This window comes from Talpa europaea (assembly GCF_964194135.1).
Source record: "Talpa europaea genome assembly, chromosome: 12".
Classification (NCBI taxonomy): Eukaryota; Metazoa; Chordata; class Mammalia; order Eulipotyphla; family Talpidae; genus Talpa; species Talpa europaea.
Genome location: NC_140079.1, coordinates 8,377,024 through 8,400,057, shown reverse-complemented (window position 1 = coordinate 8,400,057; position 23,034 = coordinate 8,377,024). Strand labels below are relative to the sequence as shown.

At 60.0% G+C, this 23,034-nt stretch overlaps 1 protein-coding gene across 1 annotated transcript; it reads right to left on the bottom strand.

Annotated features, from left to right (window-relative positions):
- Positions 1–222: 222 nt before the first annotated feature.
- On the bottom strand, positions 223–19,634 carry GNA11 (G protein subunit alpha 11; the record flags this gene model as incomplete). Its single annotated transcript, XM_084249540.1, has 7 exons — positions 223–428; positions 1,207–1,360; positions 1,451–1,580; positions 3,684–3,812; positions 4,272–4,426; positions 6,907–7,091; positions 19,499–19,634. 7 exons carry the CDS (start codon positions 19,632–19,634, stop codon positions 238–240), a joined length of 1,080 nt encoding a protein of 359 aa, XP_084105666.1. The 3' UTR covers positions 223–237.
- Between the last annotated feature and the right edge of the window lie 3,400 nt (positions 19,635–23,034).

Below are 23,034 nucleotides of genomic sequence, written 5' to 3'. Positions count from 1 at the left end.
AGCGAGCCACAAGTCAAGGCCAGAAAAAAGGCGGCCTGAGCCAGGGACAGAAGGCGGGCGGGGCAAAGTGCAGAGAGAAAGATGGCATCCCTGGTCGTGGAGCAGGGGCCGCGGCCGAGGGCAGGAAAGAGCGAGGCCTTGCGGGTGACCGCAGGCCACCGGGCAGACCCGCCGCCGCGCCGCTGAAGGAGGGGCGCCCCAGGGTGGATCTCTGCTCCCCGTCCCCGCGGGGCCTCGTCAAACCAGATTGTACTCCTTCAGGTTGAGCTGCAGGATGGTGTCCTTGACGGCCGCGAACACGAACCGGATGTTCTCCGTGTCGGTGGCGCAGGTGAAGTGGGAGTAGATGATTTTGTCGCTGTCGGGGTTCAGGTCCACGAACATCTTCAGGATGAACTCCCTCGCTGCCTGGGCATCCCGCTGGGGCCCTGGGGAGGGGCAGGGGTGAGGAGCCTCGCCGGGACCCGGCTCTACAGGCTTCTCCGCCGGCTCCTGCGGTGACAGCCCGGGACCGGCTCAGGCGGCGCAGCCTGGGGTGCTCCGCAGCCGCTCGCTGACGACAGCAGCCACCTGGGGTCACCCGCCCCCTCACCCCATTTCCACCCACCAGACGCCACGGCCCACCACACCAGGGATGCACCGGGACTACAGATGCTGCTCATGTTGGAGGCTCCAAACCCCTCCAAACCCAGGCCCACCTTCCTTCTTGGCACACGTCCCTTCTTGCACACGTCCCCCCAAACACACCCATATCCAATAGGCACACATCCCTCCACGGACCTGCCCGCACCTGCGCAAGCACACACACACTCACCCCCTCCAGAAGTCCCGACCCACAGGCGGGCTGGCCACTGGTCATTCCTGCTACAGGGGGCACTCCCACCCATTCATGCCCATTCCTCGGACCAGCCTGGACAGGGCAGGCATCCAGCATGAGTACTGAGCCCTGAGGGCAGCCGGAAGTACCCTTGGGGCCTGTGCCCACTGGGGGAGCTGGGGGCTGTGACAAACAAGCAGAGCGAGCTGAGCTGCCCCACAGTTCTGTCGGGAGCTCAGGCCAGTCCAGGGTCAGGAAGGTGCCCTGGGTTCTTGGCTTCCCAGCCCCTCGCTCCTTCCTGTGGCTGGGTCAAGAGTCCGGGTGGAAGCCCTGACTGGGCCAGGAGAGGCAGTCAAGTGGGAGTCAGGGCAGTGGTGGGGGGTGCTCACCATCAAACTCGGGAAAGTAGTCCACCAGGTGGGAGTAGAGGATTTTGTCCTCCAGCAAGTCCTTCTTATTGAGGAAGAGGATGACAGAGGAGTTCTGGAACCAGGGGTAGGTGATGATGGTCCGGAAGAGGGCCTTGCTCTCCTCCATGCGGTTCTGTGGGGGGGAGGACTCTAGGTTCAGATCGGGAGCCCACGGCACCCCCGCCCCCACGCTCCCTGGAGCCATACCTGGGGGAGGCCTCACCTCATTGTCTGACTCCACCAGGACCTGGTCGTACTCACTGAGGGCCACAAGGAACATGATGGAGGTCACGTTCTCAAAGCAGTGGATCCATTTCCTCCGCTCTGACCTCTGCCCACCCACGTCCACCATCCTGAAGGAACAGGGGTGCACAGGTTCAGCAAAGGGGCCCTCCAATGAAGCCCTTCCACCTCCAAAGACACAGCCAATCTCTGCCAAGGCCACGGCCCCAGTATCTGTCAGAGCCTAAAGCCACGCAACACCATTAGAATCACAAGAGTTCCCCAAAACCGGTTAGAGCCACAAGGATCCCAGTATCTGTCAGAGTTCTGAGTCCCCCAATCCCTTCCAAAGACCCAAGTCCCCCAATACAAATACAGTCCTGAGAGCCCCCCAACACTGTTCAAGAGCTCGAGAAGCCAACAATACCCATTTCACTGAGAGCCCCCACGTCCGTTAGAGCCAGCGGAGCCCGTGTCTGCCAGGGCAGGAGGAAATCTCCCCGCGGTGTGCAGTGCGGGTGGCCACTATCCGCTCTGACAGAGAAGTCAGTAACAAGGCTCCAAGGGTGGGGCTGACAGGGAGAACCCACAGACTGAGAGGGAGCCCAACCATGCCTTAGAGGACCCAGCTCCCTCACCCCCACAGGGTGCGAGACAAGCAGGCGGGCAGATGCCCTCCAGCCATGCCAGAGAGCAAAGCACTGCCCTGGCACAGGTGAGAGCAGCAGCTGCAAAGGTTTCTAGCCAGCGAGCGACGCAGGCACCAAAGGAACAGGAACAGACCAAAGGGGTGGGGGCGCGAGACTGAAAAGACAACTAAGACAACGCCTGAGTGACAGGATCAGCCACTAGTTACAGGTTTTCTTCTTGTGCTTGGAATTCCCTATGTTTTCTGTAATGAGGGCAAACACCATTTTTTAAAAAATGTGATGAAGGAGGAAGGGAGGCCTCCTGACACCACTTGGTCCCTAGGCTGGCCCCCTGAGGCCCCGCCACAGGGTGGCTGAGACACAGGCTGCGCTGGGCATGGCAGGCCAGATCCCACAGAGGCGACCCTGTGGGCTGGGGGACGGCACATGCGCCAAGGCGACTGAGGGACCGCAGGTGGAGACAGGCCGGGGTCTGTGTTCAGGTGCCAGCGGCAGCCAGCCTAGGGACACTGGCAGAATACATCTGGAACAGGACGTCTCCTGGAGCAGCTGGGCGGGAGCCAGGCCTCCCATAGCATCCCCTACCGGGACCAGGCTCATCCCCTCACAGAGTGGGGCAACCACACTCAATTCGGTCCATCTGAGCTCCAGCTGGGGGCTGCAAGGAGCGCCGAGTCAGCGCCTCCGCCCGTGGTCAGAGAGTACCTGGACAAGGGGACTGCGATACAGGGGCTGAAAAGTGTCCACCCAAATCCAGTCTACCCGGAGCCAGGAGCACAACCTGACCTGGAGAGAGGGTCTTTGCAGATGTGACTGAGATGAGGTCACACCAGAGCAGGGTGGACCTAAATCCAATGCCCAATGTGCTGGCCAGAGAGGGACACTCGGACACAGAAGTCACTTGCTCAGAGGCAGAGACTGGGATGACGCATGTACAAGCCCAGGGGACACCAAGGACTGCGGCCACACAGAATCCGGACCAAGTGTGGGACAGATCTCCCTGGAGGACAAGCCCTACTGGCACTGTGACCTTGGCCTTCTGCTCCAGAGCTGGGAGAGGACACCCCTTTCCGCAGCTGGAGTCACCCCTCCCTGGTCATCTGTAATGGCCACTCCCGGAGACTCACGCCGGCCTTGCCACTTAGCAACTCTGGACAAGCTGTGGTTTGGCTGAGTGTGGGCCTGTGTCCTCAGGAACGGCACCAAATCTATTCCAGTCATGTGCCAAGGACAGGGCCCGAGAGAACTCTGTGCTGCCGAGTCACAGTGGGCCCCAGAGCTGCAGAGGCCAAGGAACCGCCATCTCCTGGCAGAGCACAAGTCCATCTCCCGCTCCCAGAACCACCGCCGCATCGCTCCTAAAGCCCACAGTGGCCACACCCTGTCACGGCTACATCGCCACAGGGGAATGGCTCATTCTAAAACCCAGACAGTTAATTATTTATAAACCCTATCTCCAGGTCAGAAGATCCCTGAAGGCAAGACCAGGGCCCACCAAACCTTTTGATGCCCTACCCAATGGGCACTCAGGGTCAAGGGGACGAGCGGCGCCCCAAGGAGCCCAGAAATGCAGGGCATGGGTACCTGAAGATGATGTTTTCCAGGTCAAAGGGGTACTCGATGATGCCCGTGGTGGGCACACGGACCCGCAGCACATCCTGCTGGGTGGGCAAGTAGCCGATGGTAGCGATTCGGTCCACGTCGGTCAGGTAGCTGCAAGAGGACGGGATGCAGCTTCTGAGGCAGCTGCAAGGGGGCAGGGGCACGAACTCCTGGCCACCGCCCATCACCCTCCAGCCAGAAAGGCCCCACAGGAGCCTCGCTAGCCAGGGCAGAAGAAAGACACGGCCCAGGGGAGACTGGCAAGCTGAAGACGGGCTCGGAGGGCCTTCCTGAGGTGCTGCCCTAGGACAGCTGCCTGCAGGACAAGGGTGCTGGCGCAGGATGATCAGCTGGTGGGGCAAATAAACCCACCACTTTAGATAATACAGAAAGCCCCAGAACACACCCACTGTCCCCGGCTGTGTGCATCTGCGATGTTAAAGAGCCAACATTCCTACAGGGTAATGCCCCAGCCATCCTTCCCTCGTTTCCCTCTTGATCTGATGTCACAGGAGCCCTCCCAGATGCCAAGGGGCCCTTGGGTGTCCAGGTGACCCCAAGCCCACTCACTACTTGGCGGAGTCCGAGAGCTGATACTCGCGGCGCCGGTCGTAGCACTCCTGGATGCCCGGGTCATTCCACAGGGTCTTGATGGCGTTGACATACCGGTGCTCGAACGTCGTCACCTTCTCCACATCTACCTCCCGGATCAGGAGCGCGTTGGCCTACGTGAGGGGAGCAGCCCGGTACTCAGCATTCCCTCGCTGGAGTGGGAACCTTAGCCTCCAGATTTGGAGAGAGCAGCGAGGCCGCCAGCGGGAACCCACCTCCATGCAAAAGTCCTGGGGCAAAACTGAGCCAGTGTGCGGGCCCCTCCAAGCAGAGCGGCCTGCCTCCCTGAGCCCAGCTTGGGCGAGCCCAGTGAGAAAACTGGCTGTGGTTTACTCTTGAAGGTGTGGCGGGGGGCGAGAAGGGGAACTGAAAGCAATGGCAAACAACTACACTCTTTAAAAGTGACCAAGGAAAGACCCAAAAAAGGGCCTTCAGCTTCTAAACAAACACTGCCATGGCCACCTCGCTGTACTCCCGGCAGCCTCGGTCCCTGCTCCTAGCGCACAGGCAGGAGGGGAGCAGAACTGTGGTGTCGTCCAAGCACGTCCTGACCCAGAGCTCTGAAAACCTCTGGAGCCCCAGAGTCATGGGGACAGCATCTTCCGTATGTGGATGAGATGACTGGGGTGAGGCAGGGGTGCTGGCGGCCTGAGGAAGCCTAGGAGGAGACAGGGACTGGAGTTCGGACTACTCCCCAGTGTTGAGGATGTAACCATCTGAGCCTGAGTGACAAAATCCCCATAAATAGCCCTCGGTGACAGGGTTCGGGGCCCTCCTCCTCCAGAAGCACGCACACGAAATGCTGCTTCAGAGACGCACGCACACACATGCACACGCACATTGGAGACACATGGCTATTGCACACACACACACCTGTGCACACAGGCACGCACGCGCACACAACATGCAGGGCAGGGGATTCTTGGAGATGGCCCACTTCTCCAGGCAGCTCCATGCTCCACATCCTGCCTTCAAGGGTGGTCTGGCTGACACCACCAGCCACATTCTGCTGAGGGACTGGGGTGGAGACATACCACAGTAGAGTCTCCACACAACCCAGCAGGCTCTCCTGGGCCTCCAGGCTGGTCCCTGCCTGACCATTTAAGCCACGCTCTCCGGCCGCTCAACCTGGGCCTGAAAAAGCAGAGCCTGCCCAGAAAAGCCCACGGGCTGGGTACTTGTAGATCAGGGCACACTGGCCTCCTGTAAAAGCCAGAAAGTAGTATTTCTAACTTTGTTGCCATGCTGACCCTGTATGTGGCAAAGGTCACCAAGGACAGTGTGTAAATGAATGGGTGTGAAAATAAAACTCTATTTACAACAACAGGCTGACCCTCGGTTCTAGAACTGATGGTAATCTATCCCAAATGCAAACATGTATCCCAGAGGCCTCCTCGGGAAAGGGTGCTACAAACTGAGACCCAAGAGGCAAGAGACTCACACAGGCCTGTGGCCCAACAACCAGGATGGCAGAGGCCCCAAGCCGATGCGGGCCCCAGGGGTTCCTGACCACTGTACTGTGATCATGGTGAAGAGAGGAGACACCCATCTGAGATCCAGCAGAAATCTAGGCGGTTGGCCTTAAAGCAACTGAATTAATATAAACCATCTTTGGACAAACATGGACTCCCATGACACATGTTAGCCCTGGGCAAACCTCTGGGGTTGAACGACAGGCCCCTGAAAACAGAGGAGGCCACCAGCAAGAGCACCCCGCACCTCACACAGCTGGTGGGAGGAGCACGAGGGGAGCCGGTTAGTTAGCCCTCGAGAGATTAGGCCCAGCACACGGCAGCACAGCCCACGCCACACCAGAGACATGCCCACACTGCATGTCACAGCACAACTCCCAGTGGCCAAAGGTCTAAACACCCAAATACCCATCAGTGATGAACAGATACACACAGTGAGTCCCCACACACACGGACCATCACCCGGACACAACAAGGGGGGCAGCTCCAACACGCGCTACCTCAGGAGGGACCTTGAACACACACTGCTCAGGGAGAGAAGCCAGACACGCAAGGCCATGCGGTGTGAGGCCACTGACAAGAAATGTCCAGGACAGGCCCAGCCAGAGCCAGGGAGTGGGTTCATGGTTACCAGGGACTAGGGGAGACTAGGGGAGAACTAGGGTGGACTGGAGACGAGGCTGCTTTTTGAGGTAATGCAATGTTTTGCAATCAGACAGAGGTGATGTTTACACAACTCTGTAAAAATGTTAAAAAACAATGGTTTATACACGAAATGGGAGAGTTGTATGGAAACTGAATTTTACCTCAATAAAGCTGTCACTAAAGAAAATGGGAGGAATAACCTTCCCCACGGGGTCACTGGGTCACAGAAGGGCCAGAACAGGAGTTGGTACCACCTATGCCTAAGGCAGCAACCCTGATGTAGAAAGGGTGGCTCACAGCAACCTGAAGGGAAGTCTGGGCTCACTGAGGACACCCCATAATAGGCCAGTGGCCTCCCAGAAGGCAGGCCCCTGGCAGGGAGGGGGACATTAGAGGGAATAGCCCCAGGGTGGTGCCTGCCCACGCCCGCACCCGAGAGCCCAGGAGCTCCGGCTACAGGCCCACAGCCACCTCACCTTGTTCTGCTCGTACTTGTACAGGATCTTCAGGGTCTCCATGGCCCGGATCATGGCCTGCATGGCGGTGAAGATGTTCTGGTACACCAGCTTGGTGAAACCCCGCTTGTCATCTTCCGAGTAGCCTGCCCCGTGGATGATGCGCATCTGCTTGATGAACGTGCTCTTCCCGCTCTCTCCTGTGCCTGTAAGACCGGACGTGGACGTTAAGGGTGGGCCAGTGAGGTCAAGGGTGAGGACCAAGACCCACAAACTTGTCCCCAGAGCGCAAAGTCCTAGTCAGAGCGGTCTGCTCCCGGCTGGAGTAGCTTGGTCCAGGGGGCAGCTACCCTGCCAAGCTCCTCCCAGGCTTCACCTCCATCACTCCATCATCTGCGCTGCATGAGAGGAAACTGAGGCCCAGAGGAAAGGTGCTTGCCATATGAAGGCAGACGGTGCCCTGGTGCCCTAGCGCCCTGTTGGGACAATGACCAGAGGCGAGAGGCACTGCGCTTGCGACAGCCGGGATCTAGTTTCACGTGGGCTGCAGACGAAGAAACAGGCAGGAGGGAGAGTGTCTCTCCACCAGGCGCCACCACCTCCTCACCGGACGGGTGGCCTGTCACCTTCCCCTGTGGAGTTTGCTTAGCGCCTTCAAGATGCCAGCCCCTCAGCCCAGCATGTCCAACCTGACCACAGTCCCCTCAGCCCCCAGTGGCTCACTTCCAGGAGGCACTCCAGAACAAACTTCCCTTCAGGGCAAGGGCTTGGTATTTGCATCCAAGGCCACAGCAGTCTAAGGTCAAATCAAATTCCAGGGCACCATGGGGTCACCCCAAAAGTGCTTTTTCCCTTAGTGCCACTGCCCCAGCAACTGAGTGCTCCCTGGCTCCACCCAGTGACTACAGTGCCCGGATCCCAAGTCCCGTCCACGCCCCACCGCACCCAGAGTCCCAGCCAAGAACCTGAAAGTCGGCCCGTGGCTGTCCCCTTGTCCTCTCTGTCCCACTGCCCTGGTGTCTGGCTTCTTGCTCTAGAAGTGTGAGGGGGTGTGGCTGCCCCAGGAGGCTCCTCCTAGCACCCGCTCACCAGCATGAGACGTGTGATAAGGCCCTGCTGCCTGAGGACCAAAAGGGAAGCTGAGCTGGTAATCACCTGCAGAGGGGCGACCAGGCCACTGCCCCCACCTCACAGCAGTCTGCATAACCCGGAGCCCCACCCCAGCACCAGCACGGCCCCAGATCCCCGTCCCGCCAGTCTCTCACTCCCATGCTTTAAACAGCAAATGTGTCCCCTACTTTCCCTCACCCCACACAGCAGGACACCAACTGCAGCAGCTTCCAAGGTGCCCACAACCGCCGTCTCACCTCCTTCTGGAGTCGCAGCCCAGCACCCACCTCCTGAGGGCGGCTTGCTGAGCGGCTCGCTTCCAACAAACAGTATGACAAGTGACCAAGACAAGGTCATGACAAGCGGAGCGGCGTCCTCCTTGCTCCCTCTGAGGAGGCTCCCTGGGGAAGCAGGCCGCCATGGGGGGAGGACACGCAAGCAGCACCAGGGAGGAGCCACACAATGAGGGGCTGAGGCCCCCGCCAAGAGCCAGGCGAGGGCACCATTGTAGAAGTCCCTCCCGCCTCCCCTCACACCTTCAAGGAGGCAGCCCCTACGACAGCCTGACTGGACTCTGATGCGAGACCCTGAGCCAGGACCTCCCAGAATCTGCCTAAGATACTACATGCCTGTTTTCAGTCACAAAATTCTGGAGTGACTATCACACAGCAAATCTAAGAATTCATGTCTCAAACTCCCACTCAACAACCCTCCCCAGGTCCTCATTCACTCGAACTAAAGCCCCAGAGCCCCCTCTTAGAGACTCAACAGTCTCCCAAGCATGCCCACCTGGCGTCCCCAGGCTTACCGTCGACTGCCCACATCCCTGCATCTGCCCAAGTGCGCCTGCCATCTGCAGGACCAGCTAGTCACAGCCGCTGACCGAGCCGACCACCCAGGGTCCAGCTCAACTGCCCCAGGAGGCCGAGTGCCAGAAGGCCCTGCACCTCCCGATGCTCTGGAGGTTCACTGCTGCCTGGGTGGGGTCTCCACAGGGCCCTGATGCTGGCCTCCAGTTGGGAGCGCCGGGGGAAAAGACTTGTGCACCCCACGATGAACACTGTGCCGCGCCCCACGATGAACACTGTGCTGCACCCCACATGCCAGCAGCCACAGGGCTGACCACAGGCTTCCACATGCACTCGAGGAAGCCAAGTCACTACTGACATGTCACAAAGCAGGACTCTGGCTGCAGTCACCCTCTTCTGATACTTTTATCAACCACCTTGGGTTCTTCCTGGAATAAATAACAAACATAACTAGTTCTGTCGTTGGTGGTGATCACCCCACCCAGCCCCCAGCCCTTCACTTCAAACAACTCACCTCTGTCACAAAAATGACAAGATGCCAACCGCCCACTCCCACCAAACCCACCACGAGATCTAGAGGCAGGCAGGGGAGGGATGTGCAGGGGAGGGATGTGCATGCGATCCCACAGCTCTCCAGAGGGGGCTCTCCAGAGGGGGCTCTCCAGAGGGGGCTCGCCAGAGGGGGCTCGCCAGAGGGGGCTCGCCAGAGGGGGCTCTCCAGAGGGGGCTCTCCAGAGGGGGCTCCAGAGGGATCCAGGCTGCTCCCCTCTCACCACTCACTATGGGGAGGGGCAGGAGGGGTGCTAGGAATGCAGCATCTAGTGTGTCTCCCTGCACCCATGCAGCCCCTTTCAGAGCTCCCCAGAGGCAGTAGAGGCAAACCGGGGTATGTGGTGGGTGTGTCTTACACACACATCACACACATGCACTCGCACAAATAGCGTGCACCTGTGAGCACTTGGACACACATGCAGATGCACGTGCACACAGCCCATGCGCGCCGGGGGCCACCTATCACAAGCCAGCCCTGCTGTGCGGCAGCCACGGCTGCTGGGCGGGAGGACAGAAGGTCACAGGTGAAGGTGCCACGCGGGGAGAGTGTTCCGAGGGGGACTTGGCAGGGCAGTTTCACCTCCTTAAGAGTCCCCCACCCTTTGGGAGTTCCCAAAAATTCATCACAAAATTGTCAGGGTCTGCTTGCGGGAAGTCTCTGTTCCGCATGCACCCAAGTCCACCGCAGTCAGCTGCAAGTTCACCTTCCTCCCGTGCTCAGCACATGCCCCCCAGTAGCCCCATCATTACTCCTGGGTGCTGCCCCAGGTTGCAGAGCCAAACATGAGCACCCCTGGACAGCACCTGGAATCCCAACAGGTCACGCACACTGTTTCAGAGGGCACACGCCCAAGCAGACCCAGGGAACCTTCCACGCAGCTGCCCGGGGGGCTGTAGCAGGACACTCTGTCAGAGCTCGGGCAAGTGAAAATGAAAGAACAAGTCAATGCACACCCGGTGGGGAAGCATCGCTGCAGGCGCCGTGTCCCCACCCTCCCCGGAGCCGGGAGCATGGTGCTCCTGTCAGACAGGCAGAGGCAAGGTTCCGGGGTGATGCTAGGGTCCCCAAGTCACACAGTGGTGTAACACGGGCGCCCAGACCAGGCTCCCTGTGGTGACGGGAGAGGAAGGACAGGCAGGGCGGGCTCTGGAGGGAAGACGGTGCAGGTCAGGTCCACACAGAGGAGGGCGGGCAGGCAAGATGCCAAAAGGCCCAACTGAACACGACTCAGTCTTAAAAAGGAAGGAGATTCTGATACACGATGCCGTGTGGAGGGAACCTGAGGCCATCCTAATAGCGGAATAAGCCAGACACACGGGACAATCCTGCGTTGCTCACGCACACTTGCGGGAGGGCCTGAGGGGAGTCCCAGCCACAGACAGGAGGCAGGTGCTGGGTGCCAGGGGCTGGAGTTCCAGTTTGGGAAGATAAGAAACTTCTGGAGATGGAGGGTGGGAATGGCTGAAAGACACTGTGAATGTGCTTAACGCCACTGAAATGTGCACTGAAAGGTGGTTCAGATCGTTTGTGTTATCAACATTTTACCAGAATATGGATATTTAAACAGAGGCCAAGGATGGGCGATCGCTCCACGTGGGGCGAGGACAAGAGCGCCCAGTCGCGGTGGGGGCCCTGCTGACCCGGGCCCTCTCCGGGCAGGGCCCCCGCTCCTTTGCTGGGATGACCCATGGGGAGGGAGAAGCAGGAACAGGCATGAGCCAGGGACCCCCTCAAAACACTCCTCCCCCTTCAGCAGATGGTCACTGCAAGCACCCCCGCGCCCTCTGCCCGTCGGCAGGTCCCACGCCAGGGGCTGCACGGCGCCAGGGCCGGGTGGTAAACCCATCTGCCGGGGACACGGCAGAGCAGACACTGAAAACAGGGCACGTGACTGACCTCAAAAGGCGCGCACACGACACAGCTACGTGAGGAAGTGGGGGGTATTAACTACCTCGCTGTGGCCACCACTTTAGACACATCTGTGCATCAATCATCGAACTGCAGCCTGAACTCCCCCGGTGTGGATGCCATTCTATCTCAATACAGCCGGGGAAGCAGCAGAGGGGCCAGACCAAGAACAGCTGGTCTGAGATGTGGGGCGCTGTCACTTTGCCAGGACAGAGAAAGGAGGGTACGGGGAGGGCTGCCACAGAGTGAGCATGAGCCGTGGGCTCGGGGGAGCAGCCGCTGAGCAAGGAGACCGCACAGGCTCTGGGCACAAGCTCTGAGGCCAGAAGCCAGTGGGGCCTCCGCCCTGAACAGGTCCAGCCCTCCTAGCCACCACTGTACCCAAGAGGGGAGGACAGGCAAGGCTCTGGGTGACCCCATGTTTGTTTTCCTGATGCTCTGGTCTGTCCCGAGCACCAGCTCAGCCACAGCCACCCCTCAGCACAGGGGCGCTGGGACACAGGCCTGCGTGGAATCTTTGGCACAGATATCCTCACGCGCCCTATCTGATGTCCAATTGCATGGGCCTCCCCTGAGGTCCATTCTGAACTGGCCGCGCCTCCTGGGAGAGATCTGGTTACAGACACCCTTCTGGCTCAAAAACTTGAACAGCTGCCCACGAGGGAGAAAGCCCCTTATCCCTGCAAACAGTCTACGAGAGCCTCTCATTGGGCCTCACTGTCCAGGGGGATCCAGAGCACCCCACCCACCCCCACCATGCAGGGCTACCCTGACCCAGGGGCTCTGAAAAAGTGCCAGAGCCAAGACCTGCAGTTTCTCAGTCAGCCGCATACAACCTTCCAAGCAACTATATTCACCGCTGCCAAGAGGGCCTCAGCCCAGACACCTTCAGCCTTAAGGTGCTACATACCCTCTTGGGCGCACCCTGGGAACTTCTCCGCGTGACCCAGGAATACTCTCCCAACAGCCAAGTGGGTCCCAAGCAATAATGCTGCGGGGGGAGTATTCAACCCCAGAGATTACACAGTGCATACTTCTGTTTGGGGAGCATTTCAGCAAGAACAAAAGGGAACAGGTGGAGGGTGTATTGGCGGGGCCCTGGAGGGAGGCCCAGGTAGAAATGGGGGGCGAGAGGCCCAGGTATGGCGGTGGACCCACACAGGTGAGGAAGCTGCAGGAACTCGCACACACTCAACTCCCCGAGGAAGCTCCAAGCCCCAGCTACAGGCCAGACTTCAAGTTCACGTCCAAGTGGCCATTCCCTGTCCATTCACTGGCTGGGATGCCAGGCCCCCGGGGCGCGGGTCCTGCCTGCAACTCTGCGCCCCCAGTCTCCGGCGCAGGCTGGTGCTCAGAAGACTCTGTGCAAACTTTCCTGGGATGAACCAAATGAACTTGGCCACGAGCCACCCCACTGGCTCCCCCATGCATCTCCAGCGGGTCCTCTGCACCCCCACACCAGGGGGCAGCGGCTCCACCAGAGACCTGAGCTCCTGGAGACAGCCCAGAAATGCCACGTGAACCCTGAGTGGTCAACACTCCTGAGGTCACAGGTGGCTTTACATGGGGAGTAGAGAAATGCAAAACCCCAATGCAGCTGGCTCTGTGCTACAACTGTCACCACACCTCCTGCTGGGCGGGTCAGGGAAGCCAGGCTCCTGCTTGGGCCTGGAGGTTAGGCAGTGGTTAAGCAGCCTCACAAAGGTGACACAGCTACAGGGGGATCGACAGACTCGGGTCTTCTGGCTTCCCAACCCCACTCCAGGATGTCCGTCTCTGTGCTCCACAACCACAACCCCGGAAATGCACAACAGAAGCGCACTGGGGCAGCGCCCTGCGGGCAGATGCCCACACTGCTGGGACGCCCACACTGCTGGATGCGATCACTTGCTAGCCCAAGGCTCTGAAAGCCACAGGTGGTGACAGATGACCTCTGGACACATCCTAGCACCTTATCCCCACCACTGTGGCAGGAGCCAGTGCCCTCGCCCAGGTGTCTTCAAGGTGCAGACATGATGGCCCGAAGGCAGGACCACCCACCTGGTGCAGGCAGGCCCAAGCAGTTCAAGGGGCGTGCTTTCACTCAACAAGTGTTTGTGACCCCCTACTGCTGTCCCCACAGGATGGGGTATTAGCTCAGCCCTTCCTGATGCCCCCTTAGGGCTGGGAGGCCCCTGCCCTGCCCAACCCCAACATTTAACCCGGGGGGGGGGGGGGGGGGGGGCGGCCGAGCACCAGAGACGGACACCTGCCCCAGGAGCCCAGCCCCCACACCTCCCAGGGCTTGGAGGAAACAACCTGCAGGGCGCGGCGGGCACCAGCAGGCCCGACCCGAGTCTGACCGATCGTCCCTTTCCCTCTACACCCTGCCTGAGGTCTCCGAGCAAACCCACTCAGGTAGCTGAAGGGGCGGTCCCCCCACCCCAGTGAGGAGCACGTGAGGATGGTGTGGTGCAGCCACCACGGACACTCCCACTCAGGCCCCGGGGGCCAGGAGAGGAACCCTAGCAGCTGGACGTCAAGGCTGAGCTCTAGAGAACCCTGCTGGGGGGTGGAAGAACCCTCAGCCGCAGGGGGGACCCACAGACCAGTGAGGGAACTGCCAGTAAAAATAACAGAAGCAGTGACACTCCTTAGTTTTTGACATCCATCACCCCTGACCCGCCCAAGCCTGCGCATCACACCGGTCAGGGTAATTATTTCCACTTCACGGAGAGCAGGCTCGGGAGACAGCCAGCAGGGGACAAAAAGCACCAGTTTTGGAGTCAGGGCAAGAAACCGCACTCCAACATTTTTCAACACTTTTCAGTTCAGTCCTGGTATGGATGACGGACCGGGGGGGGGGGGGGGGGGGGGGCGGGGAGAGGGACCCGAGTCCCAGGGTTGTTCTGGCAGCTTCTAAATGAGAATTTATGCAAACACCCAGTCAATGACACAAGACCACACAGCTCTCCTGCCAGCTGAGTTCCTACTGGGTGCCAAACGCCAGCCGGCATCACGGCACGTGATTGGAAGGGGGCACGGCATCACTGCCACCTGACAGATGAGGAAACCAAGGCCCCCACCCCCCAGCACTGGCCTGAGCAGGCAGCCCTTAAGAGTGAGCGCACCCCGAGCACCTCCACACAGCAGAGCAGAGGAGCACAGGCAGAAGCCCTCCCAGCAGACCCAGGGAGCTGGGTGGATACCCAAAGTCGGGGCACCAGGGGACGGGGTGGGGGGTACCCCCACCCAGACGTCCCTGGGGAGCGCCGCGAATGAACAGACAGAAGTCAGCAAGCATGTCTGCGGCCGCAGGGCTCGGTGCCACACACACCGGGTGGGAAGGACCCAGCAGTGGGCAGCAGTAGAGAGAATGGGGAGGAGACACCCCCACAGGGTGACAAAGCCAGGCCCCACAACTGGCAGCAAGCCTGGCGCCCTGGAGAAGGCGGAGGCCGGGAGCGAAAGGGCTCAGAGCAGGTACACGCGTGCCCGGGCCGGCCAGCTGGAGGGCTGAGACGCTGGTCCTGCGAGCAGCTCAAATTCCTCCAAAAAGTCATCCCACACACGAGCCCGAGACAGCAAATCCTGTCCAAGGCTGGCAGACACCGGGCGAGTAAGCCGCCCAGGCTCGCTGTCCCCAGTGACCAACTGCCAGCTAGCAGTGACGGGCGGGGGACCCAGAGACACCCACCTCCCTGGCCCCCGGCCAACGCCGTCCCCTGGCTGCACTCAGGATCCCAGACAAGACCTGCTGTCCCAGGGCCTGACTTTGCACCCAACGCCACCGGGGACAGAGAAGGGACAGCTGGCTCTCCCCCCGCCGCGCTCCTATGCGCGCTGTCTGGCCGCCCTGTGCACCTTCCAGCACCGAGGGCAGCGATACCCAGGAAGCGCTCGGAGCCATTCGGAGAAGTGTTGCACCACAAAGGCAGAAAGTGAAACTTCAGTGGTTAATACTGGAGGCAAAGTACTTCCTCCAGTCTAACCACAGCCCACAGCCCGCAGCCGGCAGCGGGCTCAGGCAGGGGCACCCAGGAAGGAGCACAGCGCAAGCTTGCGGACATCTGTGCAAAGGGAGTCGGGGCAGCGCCTGCCCAGAACCAGTGCGGACCTGACAGGGCCAGGCTCTGGGTTCCCCACGACGCTAACTGGCCTTTATGGGGCGCCGTATGCAGGCCCTGCTAGGAAGGGGAGAGAGCCCCAAGGCCCTGGCGTCCTCCCATGCATGCAGGGAGATGGAGGGGCAGGTAGCCCGAGCCATTCTCACTCCTGCTTACAAATCACTGCCGGACGTGACCGCCTCCCGAGAAGTCAGACCCGCTCAGAAGATAAAAACTGTAATTTAAATTTAAAAGACTTAACAGTCCCAGAGCGGGTTGGTCTCAGTCCCCGGCTGGGCCAGGGACTCAAGAATGGATGCAGGCCGCCCACGGCTCTTCCTGCCGTCCCAGGCTGCAGAGGACACAACAAGCTGCTCTGCTCCATGCCCCAAAGTACTGGGAGGCGCCCTTCCCGTCGGGGCTACCACACCCCACACTGGATTCCGGGCCTTTTCACTGCCCTTTGGGGGCCGGCCTGGGCCAGACAGGAAGCCTTCGGAACTAACCACCCTGCTTTATTTAGAAATCCCGGAGCCGCTCCGGCTCAGCCTTGCCGGAACACTGGGACTCCAGGAATGGGGTTCCCATGGAAGGCTTCCATTGTCAAAGGGAAGCCAGGAGGGCCTACTGGGGGCCCCCACGCTCCCCACCTCAGGGATCTCACGGGACGTGGTGTGAGCTGTCGGGACGGCAGGTCGAGGGAAGCACAGTGGGGACGCTCGGAGCGCACTCAGGCCCCCACTCCCCACCACCGACAAGTGGGCGAGGCCAGTACGTTCGCAAGCGGTCACCCCAGCTAGCCGCCTCCACGCACGGCCCTGGATGCGGCCACGAGCACACGCGCGCGCACCCGCACGGCGCTGGACGCGACAAACAAAAAGGTTCACTTTTGTGAGCATTCATGAAACATCTGAGAAAACGATTTACCCTGATCATTTACCAGCTTGGGAAGCCACATGTTCTACTGCACATGCCATGGGGTCGGGGGCTCAGACAGAGGAGATCCTGACCCTGGGAGACACCGGGCCGCGCTGAGGGCAGCTGTGGTGGTCGCACTTGGCGGCACTCCTGGCATCAAGGGAGGGGGTCAGGGATGCCGCCCAGCTTCCACATTGCCCAGGGTCCCCCCGCCACCCCACCAGGGACCTGGCCCCGGTTATCTGCAGTGCCAAGGAGAGAGCCCTTTTGCAAGGAAATGTCTCTCTGAGGCGTCAAAAGCGACCTTCAAAAAGGAGTCATGGGGCAGTACAAGGGTAGTCCACACAGGGTCCCCCTCGAAGGAGCTGAGGCTCATAGTCACATGCAGCCCAGGGAGACACTGGACAGATAGACACAACCGAGTGGACAAGGCACTTTCCTGGTGAGGTAACTTTCTCTACCTGGTTCCAAATCCAGGTGTCAAGGCGGGGCAGAGTCAGAGCCACACAGAACCCCCCTCTCCCCCCGGAATGATGCCACAGGGATGACAGAGGATCCCCACTGCTGAGGAGCGGAGTCCGGCAACAGGGAGTTGTGAAGATAATCACACTCCACAGAGGCATGACCATGTGCTTGTGGCTCCCCCAGCTGGGAAAGCTCAATCTGCCCCTCAATTTTCTCCCTGTGAAATGGGAACAATCACCTGCTAGTGGCTGGTGTACCTGGCAGAGGTTGAGGGAATGCATGCCACAGACAGGAGAGAAGAGTGCTCAAAGACAGGCACCTACCCTGTGCCCCATCCTAGTCCTGGGTGCAACCTGCAAGGCCGCCTAGATGGTCAGTTTCCCCTGAGGCCCCCAAAACCTGTGAGATCATTGAGCGAAACAATGCCTCAAGGCTCCGTCCCCACCCCCAGAGAGTCCCCGGGACCTCCTCGAGGCTCTGATAGCTGTTCTTGTGTCATACATCTTCTCCTTGGCCCTGCAAGTTCACGTTGTCTGCATTTTCCTATCTGGCCCTCCATTCCTAGACCTTAACAACCTTCAGAGACAGGTGCTTGATTCCCCAGATTGCAGGTGTTGGAGGGGGAGGGCGGAGCACCTCTCGGGTCATGCAGTGGGGGAGGGGTGGGGCAGCAGACACAGGGACTCCTGCAGCGACTCCAGATCCAGATCTGCAGCAAGTCTCCTCAGCACAGTCCGGGAGACACATGCACACCAAGGCGACAAGCGCGCCAGCCACTGACCTGTGTCCTTAAACCCCACTGCAATCTGAAGCCTGAGGGGGCTCAGGCTGGGGGCAGGCGCGTCTGGAGGTTCATGCAGCCCCTAGGCAAGGCCAAGGCAGTCTGGTAAGATGCTGGTCATTTCCAAACCCTCTCCCAAAACAAAGTGCCGTGTAGTGCTGTCCTCCCCAGAGCCAGTGGACCCCACTGCAAGTTTCCTCCAAACTTTTTGAGATTATTTCTCTGCCCATCTTTCCTGGAAAGATGGCCAATTTTATAGCACTTAGGGAAATTAGAACATATGTTTAAATTAAAAAAAAAACAGGAAGGCATTTCACCAAAAGCAGGGACCCCTGCAGGCAGAAGGAGCAACAGGTTCCCGCCAAGACCTTTCACCTCCCAAAGGGCCACGAATACTGTTCCCTCGCTACCAGACCTGATACCACAAACCCTGCCCAATTTTGAGGTACACCCCCTCCAGGACTGCCACCCCCAGTCCATGAACGATCCTCCTCTGTCCTAGACCTCTGGATGCTACCTCTGAACAGCGTGCAAGATTTCCAGCCTTCCCCTAGTCTGGGAACCGAAAGAGGTACGTGGTAGGACAGGGCAAGGGTTTCTGTTTTGTAAACGGCCTTCTTGCCTTTGATGGCAAAGGTAAGTCCTGCAACAGCCCTTATTTGGAGTGACAAGCTTTGCCGACAGCTGGGCCAACTTACTCCCTGCAACAGGTGTGACTTGGGGAGCCAGCAACGGCAGTGGTGATGTAGGAGTCTTCTCCGGAAGGAAAAAGAGGACCAGGGAGACACCCTTCCAGCAGCTATTCAGGAGCTGGGATGGGGGAGGCGGGAAGGTTGAAGACTTTTGAAAACCTACAGAGGCTCCTTAGGGGTCCATCTGCGCAACCCCACCCACCAATGCCCCTGCTGAAACAGAGTCCCTGAGAAAAGGGGAAAGGCTGTCATCTCCCCCATGGTGGATTCTCATGCCGAGGGAAAGGGGGCAGGGAAAGGGCCTGAGGAAATGGGGGGCTGGAGGGGGAGAGGGCCTGAGGAAATGGGGGGCTGGAGGGGAACAAGCTCTGCCTGTAAGGAACAGGGCTCCACCTGGTGGGAAGAGCTCAGACAGGATCTCGGAAGGTGAGGGGCCCTGAAGAGATGCCGGGACCAACAATGTGCAGAGCCTTGGTGGGTTTGGGACTGAGAGCCAGCCCCGTGCAGAGGGAAGGCTGATCCTCTGAGAAGGGGCAGAGGGCAGACTCTGGAGAGTTCCAGGAGCCTGACCTGGATAGCTGAGATAGGAAACTGACCCTGAAGGTGGGGTCTGATCTGAACATCAGAGGCAGCGGCCAGGCCTGCCTGCAGGCATCCCGGGGGCCCAACCTGCACAGCAGGGACAAGGACTCGCCCTGAAGGAAGCTCAGGCCCCACCTGCACAGCACGGGCAGGGGGCTAATCCCAAGGACGCAGGATCCCACCACAGCCAGCACAGGCAGGGACCAGGGCCCCTCCGTGGACAGCACGGGCAGGGACTGGGCCGCCCCACCACGCACAGCCGGGCAGAGCCTGGCTCTGGGCTCCCAGAGACCCAGATCGCCACCATGCACAGCAGAGGCAGGAGCTGCCCCACCATGGACAGCAGGGCGGAGACCCAGGGCCCTGCCGTGAACGAGGCAGAAACGGGGTGCCGGGACAGCACAGGCGGGAGCTGCCCAAGGGCACGGTCCTCGCCGTGGGCAGCGCGAGCCGGGGCCGGGGGCCCGCCGGGGGCCGCACGGGCAGGGCTGACTCCCGGGACCCAGCCCCGCCGCGGCCGGCACGGGCGGGGACCGCGCGGCCGGGAGCGAGCGCGCTCCGGGGACGGCCGGGCGGGCGCGGGGCCCCGCCGTGGACGCGACGGGCAGCGCCCGGGCGCCGTCGTGGGCCCGGCGGGGTCGGCCCCGCCCGGCCGCGCGCGCCCCGCGGGCCGCGGGCCGCGGACCCCGCCGGGCCGGGCGGCCACTCACCCAGCAGCAGCAGCTTGAGCTCGCGCCGGGCGTCGCGCTTGTCCCGCCGCAGCTGCTTCTCGATCTCGGCGTTGATCCGCTTGGACTCCTTCACCTCGTCGCTCAGGCAGCACGCCATCATGGACTCCAGAGTCATCGTCCCGGCCCGGCCCCGCCGGCCGCCCCCGCCGCCCCCGGCCGGGCCCCGGCCCGGAGCAGCGCGGCCCGCCCGCCTCGCCCTCGGCGCTCGGCTCCCGGCCCGGCCGGTCCGCCTCGGCCGCCGCGCGCGCCGGTGCCCGCTCGGCCGCAAGTCCCGCCCGCGCCCCGCCGCCGCCAACTGCAGCCGCCGCGACCGAGCGCCCGCGCCGCGCAACCTAGCCCCGGGCGGCGGCCGACGGGCGGGCGGCGCGGCCAATGGGAGCGCGCGGCGGGCGCCGCGGCGGGGCTGGCGGCGCGGGGGGCGGGGCCGCGGCCGCGCGGGGGCGGGGGGCGCGGGCGGGCGCGCCCGCGGGTTTGGTTGCGCCGACGTGGGAAGGGGGGACGCGTCCGGGAATCGGGGCGGGGCCGCCCGGGATTCTGGGAATGTGGCGGACCAGGCGGCCGGCTCGTCCGCGCTCGGCTCCGCTCGGCCCGGCTCGGCTCCGCTCGGCTCGCGCCGCCGGGGACCGAGGCGCCCACCCGGCTGTGGCGGGAGCTGGGGGGCCGGGACCCCCGCCCCGCGAGGGACGCGGGGGTGCCGGCCTTCTCAGGCGCCCGGAGCGCTCTGGGGTTGCCGGACCTTTAACCCAGCCATTCTTAGAACAGCATTAATGGGACGCCGCCTGTATACCGCGGCTGGTATTGATGCGGCGCCTGCTGTATGCACGCCGCGGAATGCGCGGAGTGGAGGGCCTGCTGTGTGCAGATGAGCGGGACTGGACATTAGCGCAGGGCCTACTGCAAACCAGGAATGAAGGCGACGTTCATGCAGCCCCAGCTCCACATCAGGCAAAAAACAAACGTTAGTGTAACGCCTACTGTAAACCAGACGTCGGCCAGGTTTTAATGCAGTGCCTGCAGTGTGTCAGACAGGGGGAAAGCACTATGGTACCCACTGTGGCCCAGGCAATAGTGCAGTCCCTGCTGTCTTCCAGGCAGGAGCCAAGCATTAATGAACTGTCTGCTGCATACCAAATGCTGTTTTAAGCCCTCTAAACCAAGCCTTCTACTTGGTTGATTTTATTGGAATGTAGCCACACCGGTTCATTTACCTATTGAGCTTGGCTACCTTCATGCTACATCGGCAGAGTTGAATAGTTCTGACAGCCCTATATTATTCCCTCGCTGTTTTTTTCCTTTGCAGAATGAGACCTAGAATGAAGCCCAAACACAACAGGAGTTGCTCAATCAATTGTTTGGGATGATAGAAAAGAATAAGAGCCTGGAGTTTCCTGGTGCTGGAAATCCATTTCACAGATGAGGAAACTGAGGTTCACAGTTCTTTGACTAGGGCCTCTCCTAGCCTTGGCCCAGGCAGACTAGACCCCCCCCACCTGCTCCCCCCACCAGGCCCTACCCAGATCCTCCCGAGCTGCACCTTGACTTGCAGTTCTCACCTGTCTGGAGATAAGCAGTGAGGAGAGGGTCAAAGTCTCCCCTCATTAGTTAATCAGGTGTGTGGGAAGCTTAGCTCCTTGAAGCGCTTGTCCTTGGGGCTTCCATCCACCTCGCTGGACATACAGCCAGGGAGGGGGGTCTCCTGGCCTCCCTCACAAAAAGACAAAATCTCTGCTTGTAAAAGAACCTACAACTAGGGAAACTGATCAAAATCATTGTCATTTGGGCCTTGACTCAAGCCCACCATCCCTGACTACCCGGTCACTTTCTCCCGCTACAGCCTGTTGGGTTGGTTCTGTAGCCCTTTCCACTGCCCAGCATCCTCCTTTTTATTTATCTTTTTTCTTGTTTATTACCTCGCCCACCAAAGTATAGAGTGTCACACAGATGCCTGCTGTCTCTAGAACCCAACCTGGTACATGGTAGGGACTCAACAACTATTGAAGGAAAGCACTGACTGTATGGCAGGTGCTGTTTAGGTCCTGGGGACGCCGCAAGGACAAGTTGGCAAAGTTTCCTGCACACACGGAGGCCACACGGGTGAGAGATTCTGCTCATCAATACCCAACTCAATACCCAGCACAGAGCAGCGCTGGATGAGTGAGTACCTATAGCAAGCATTTGATGTCTTCAATGGCCTCCCTCACGGCTGTGATTCTTAGTACTAGCAGTTGTACGTGCATATTTATTTGTCACATTATTTACTGTTCTTACCACCTACTAGTGGACTAGATGTGTGTCTTGGTCACCATGGGGACCCCTGTGGCCAGCACAGAGCCTGGGCCTCTTCCCCCATCAAACAGCACTGCTCTGTGCTGGGTATTGAGTTGGGTATTGATGAGCAGAATCACTCACCCATGTGGCCTCCGTGTGTGCAGGAAACTTTGCCAACTTGTCCTTGTGGCGTCCCCAGGGCCTAAACAGCACCTGCCATACAGTCAGTGCTTAATAAATGTTTGCAAGACCCTGACTCCCCTTAGTGCTGCTCTTCACCTGACTATATCAAATATCACCATAGTGCCCGCTCCTGCTGCATCTGGGGAGCAGGGAGTGGGTAAGCAGCAGGGAGGAAATCAATAGAGGTTGTCACAAAATGCTACTATCTGCCAGGAGCTGGCAGGCACTAGGAAAGCCTACAGTGGGCAAGATGGGGAAACTGAGGCTTATGAAGAGAAGAAGAACTGGCCCTGGGCCCGGCCAGTTGCTAATTGCTGACTTTGGCCTCCCCACCCAGCAGCCCAGGGAGGCAAAGTCCAATGGCCACACCTTCATGGATGGGGGGCCCCACCCTCTCGGGTCCCAGCAGCCTCCTCCCCTCCTGCTATCCCTGAAGTCTATCTCCCATGCCTTCAGGAGTTAACTTTATCAGGGGGCCCAGGGGCTAGAGAACAAGGCCGTCTCCCACAAAGTGGCAGAGCAAGAGCAAAGGTGAACTGGGCTGGGCAATGGGCAGGCAGGTCGGAGGGGCGCCCGAAACCAGAACACCCAGCCCTGGGGTCAGATTCCACAGCTCTCAAATCCCTGCCCTTCACCAGGCCTGGTCACCAAAATTGGGGTGCTCACCACCCATGCCCTAAAAAAGAATCTCCAGTGCCATGTGGATACATAGTGTAAGAGTAACCAGAGAGTGGGTTCACATAGTTAGCTTGCCTATTCTCCAAGCAGTGTCCCCAGTTTGCAGTCACAAGGCATATTTGTTTCTTTTTCTTTGTTTGAACAATGGTGTGACCCATGAAGACTGAGATCTGAGGCTCTCTAGGTCCCAGTTTTGGTCCCCTCCTTCACATGTGGCCTGGTATACAGCAGGCTCCTAACGTTTTTCTGCACAGCTCCAGAGTCCACAGTACCCCAAAGAGTATTAGACTTACCCAAGTATTACTCAGAGTAATACTCTGAGTCAGTAAGCTTGTTAGGAAAAAAGCACATGAATGCCACAGTGAGAGGCCAGGCACCAGCCCCCG